The 3,590-nt window shown below is 66.1% G+C and overlaps 1 protein-coding gene across 1 annotated transcript; it reads left to right on the top strand.

Moving 5' to 3' along the window:
* Positions 1-217: 217 nt before the first annotated feature.
* On the top strand, positions 218-2,329 carry LOC131478028 (probable G-protein coupled receptor 132). The gene is made up of 2 exons (XM_058655267.1): positions 218-240; positions 783-2,329. The coding sequence occupies exons 1-2, from the start codon at positions 234-236 to the stop codon at positions 1,877-1,879; spliced, it is 1,104 nt and encodes a 367-aa protein (XP_058511250.1). The 5' UTR covers positions 218-233; the 3' UTR covers positions 1,880-2,329.
* The last annotated feature ends 1,261 nt before the right edge of the window (positions 2,330-3,590 follow it).

Below are 3,590 nucleotides of genomic sequence, written 5' to 3' on the forward strand. Positions count from 1 at the left end.
TGACACGCTGCAGGGAATCCTGAAGGGCTGAAGGCACTGTTGTCATTTCCTGGTCAAGGAGCATGCCAACCCGCTCAGCCGCTGCCGCCGCCATATGCAACGAGTAAGTCGCATTCAGGCTGGTTTCCACAGCGCTGTTTCAACCCGCCACTTCAGAGCCGTGTGCGACCTCCGCAGACGTCGCGCCTCAGGACGGCAGGCCCGAGTGGCTGTGGCTGTGTGTGAACCCAGTCATGTCAGGTGAGCGGCCCTCCCACCCCACATGCCATCGAGCACCGTCATCCAGCCCGTGCCAGCCCGAACCCAGGACAGGTGGTGGTCCCAGTGCTTTCCCTGTACCATGCAGCCTTGCCTGCTGTGGGGGGCGGGGTAGGGAGCAGACATGAGTCCACCTGCCCCCACCAGGAGGACTGGCTGTGAGGGGAAGGTATGGGCAGGGGGCGGGGGCTCTTGCTCAGTTGCACATGATGGGTGTAGGGCCTCCCTCCCGCCTGCGTCAGCTCTCTCCTCCAGGCACCTGAGCCACTGAACCAGCAAGTGCTAAGGTGCAGGTCGAGTGCCCCACGGGAGCTCCATCCAGCCTGATGGCACAGCAGGGGCTGCCCTGTGCCCCGTGAGGGGTGCCAGTGAGGAAGGGGAATAGCTAGGGTGTGAGGTGGCATAGCTACGTGGAGGACAGTGTGGCTTCCCCGGACCTGCAGCTTGTCCAGCCTGCGGTCTCCAGTCACCCTCCTGAGCCCTGCCTGGGCTCCCAGCCTCAGCTTCAGCCTAATGTCCCACAGGGAACGCCACCCCCGTGACCGCCTCCATCCCCCGGGCCGGCCCGGGCCCCTCCGCCGAGCACTGCAACGCGTCCTTTGAGGAGAGCCGGGTGATGCTGGTGCTGGTGTACAGCGCGGTGTGCGCCCTGGGCCTGCCGGCCAACTGCCTCACAGCATGGCTCACGCTGCTGCAGGTGCTGCAGGGTAACGTGCTGGCTGTGTACCTGCTGTGCCTGGCGCTGTGCGAGCTGCTCTACTTGGGCACGCTGCCGCTCTGGATCCTCTACATTCAGAACGGGCACCGCTGGACGCTAGGCCTGCGTGCCTGCCGGGCCACGGCCTACATCTTCTTCTGCAACATCTACCTCAGCATCCTCTTCTTATGCTGCGTGTCCTGCGAGCGCTTCGTGGCTGTGGTGTACGCCCTGGAGAGCCGCGGCCGCCGTCACCAGAGGACCGCCGTGCTTGTCTCTGCTGCCATCTTCGTCCTCGTGGGGCTGGTCCACTACCCTGTGTTCCAGATGGAGGAGGAGGAGGGTGGTGCCTGCTTCGAGCCACCACGCATGAGTGCCACCATCGCCGCCTTCCACTATGCCCGGTTCACCATGGGCTTTGCCGCGCCCCTCGCCATCATCGCCTACACCAACCACCGCATCCTGAGGAGCGTTGGCCGCAGCCCGGGTCTGACCGCCGCCCAGAAGGCCAAGGTGCGGCACTCGGCTGCAGCTGTTGTGTTCATCTTCCTGTTCTGCTTTGCACCGTACCACCTGGTGCTGCTCCTCAAAGCCGCTGCCTTCTCCTACTACCACGGGGACCGTGACGCCGTGTGCGCCTTCGAGGCCAGCTTCTACAGCATCTCCGTGGGCTTTTTGTGCCTGGCCACAGTCAATAGCGTGGCTGACCCCATCATCTACGTGCTAGCCACAGAGCACTCACGCCAGGAAGTGTCCCGCATCCACAGTGGCTGGAGGAAGTGGTCAGCCAAGGTGGACGCTGTCAGGCTCACCAGCTCCAGGGACTCAGAGGACACGCGCTTGCCTGCCACTCCTGCCAAGGGCTGCCCCGGGCCCCAGAGTCCCCCAGGGCCAGAGCTGGCCATGGCGGGGGACAGCACATGAGCCCTGCACAGGCTGGTGGAAGGGTCTGGCTGGGCCCAGCATGCCAGGGGCAGGAGGGCAGCATGGGTGTCCCTGGAGCCCAGTAACAGATATCCCGGTTCCCTGCCTTGAACTGCTCCATCGGGGGTCCTCCGTGCGGCAGCTGACACTGTGTCAGGGACATGGAGGCCTGCAGTCCAGCCCGGCTCCCTCTTGCTGCAGCTGGGCCTGGTTGTGTTGTGGGGTCTCCATGGACTGTGCAGGAGTCTGGCTGTGGTATTACATCCTAAACCCCCTCTTGGGGCCTGGCATGGACTCTGGGCTGAACTGTCACACACTGCAATGCTCACATGCTGGCCATGGGAACCACAGAGGCCGGTGGTGCTGGCGGACAGCTGGGGGTGTGAGCTGAGCAGCAGAGGCCAGCACAGGCTGCCCACTCAGACAAGGAAGTGACAGGGAGCGTGATCCTAACCCCAGCATCTCTGAGAAACTCCAGACTCCAGGATGACTGGGCAGAGCCCTGCACTACAGCACGAGCAAGGTCTGGGCCAACTTGAGTCCACACTGGCCTCGGCGGCACAGCTCCGCGGTCAGGCTGGGGATCTGTGCAGGGCTCACTCAGGAGTGTGGCCCAGCCAGCAATGCAGCCCAGGCAAAGCCTCGCCCAGCTGACCCCACCTGACCTGTTTCTTTGAGGTTGCCGGACCCTCCCCGACGGGCCACAGCACACAGGACAGTGCCAGGCCACAAGCAGGAGCCTGGGCCTCCACCCACATCTCCCATGAGGGTGCAGGGGCCCAATGCCTGGGTCTGTCCTGGCTGCATTCCTGGGTGCAGGAGGCAGCCGGGACTCGAACCAGCACCCGTACAGGAAGCTGGCGCCAAGGGCAGGGGCGCTATGGCTGCTGCACCGGCACTATCCATTTGAAGATCTGCTTATTTCTTTTCAAGGCAGAGTGAGAAAAAGCAACAAAGGAAGGCGACCTTGGCTCTCAGGCGGTGGGAGGCTCCAGGGCCGGAACCCACAGCATGGAGTCCAGGGCCGCAGCCTCCTCTCCCGAGAGCTACCAGCCGTCCACGCCCAAAGCGGGTCCCCTTCTGCTCCCTCCAGTGTCGCATTACAGAAGGAAGAGCGGAGAGGGACCACCGCCTGGCCGCTGGCAAATGGCCGCCATGTCCGGCCGCAGCAGGGACTCGTTGCGGCCCCAGGAGACCCAGGTCCCAGAGTCCTCCGCCGCCTCCCAGGCGCCCAGGCAGCCCTCGTGTGCGAGGACGGGAGGCCCGGGGCCGGCGTCGCGGCAGTCAGGAGGCGGTATGGAGGCGGGCATGGGGCGGCATGGAGGCGGACGTGGGGGCCGGAACCCGCCCGTCACACAAGCACACTGCGTGGAAACTTGTTCTGGGGAAGCGAGGCCGGCCGCGCGCACGCGCCTGACGTGTCGGGGCGCGAACCCCGCCCCTACGGGGGCTCCGCCCACCGCGGAAGTCCGAGCCGCCCGCCCCATCCGCGCGCGCAGCCCGGGAAACTCCGGCGCAGGCGCACTCAGGCGCGCGCGAGGTGGTCCGGGGGGCGGGGCCGACGAGGGCACGTGATGTCCCCAACGGCCGCGCAGCCGCGCGGGAACTCGCGCCACCGCGGCTCTGCCCGCAGCAGGTTTGAACCGGAGGCGCCGCCCCCGCGCTCGGCCAATCGGCGTGCGCGGCGCGCGGCGGCCGCCATGGCGACCCT

The sequence above is a fragment of the Ochotona princeps genome, chromosome 26 (assembly GCF_030435755.1).
Source record: "Ochotona princeps isolate mOchPri1 chromosome 26, mOchPri1.hap1, whole genome shotgun sequence".
Lineage (NCBI taxonomy): Eukaryota > Metazoa > Chordata > Mammalia > Lagomorpha > Ochotonidae > Ochotona > Ochotona princeps.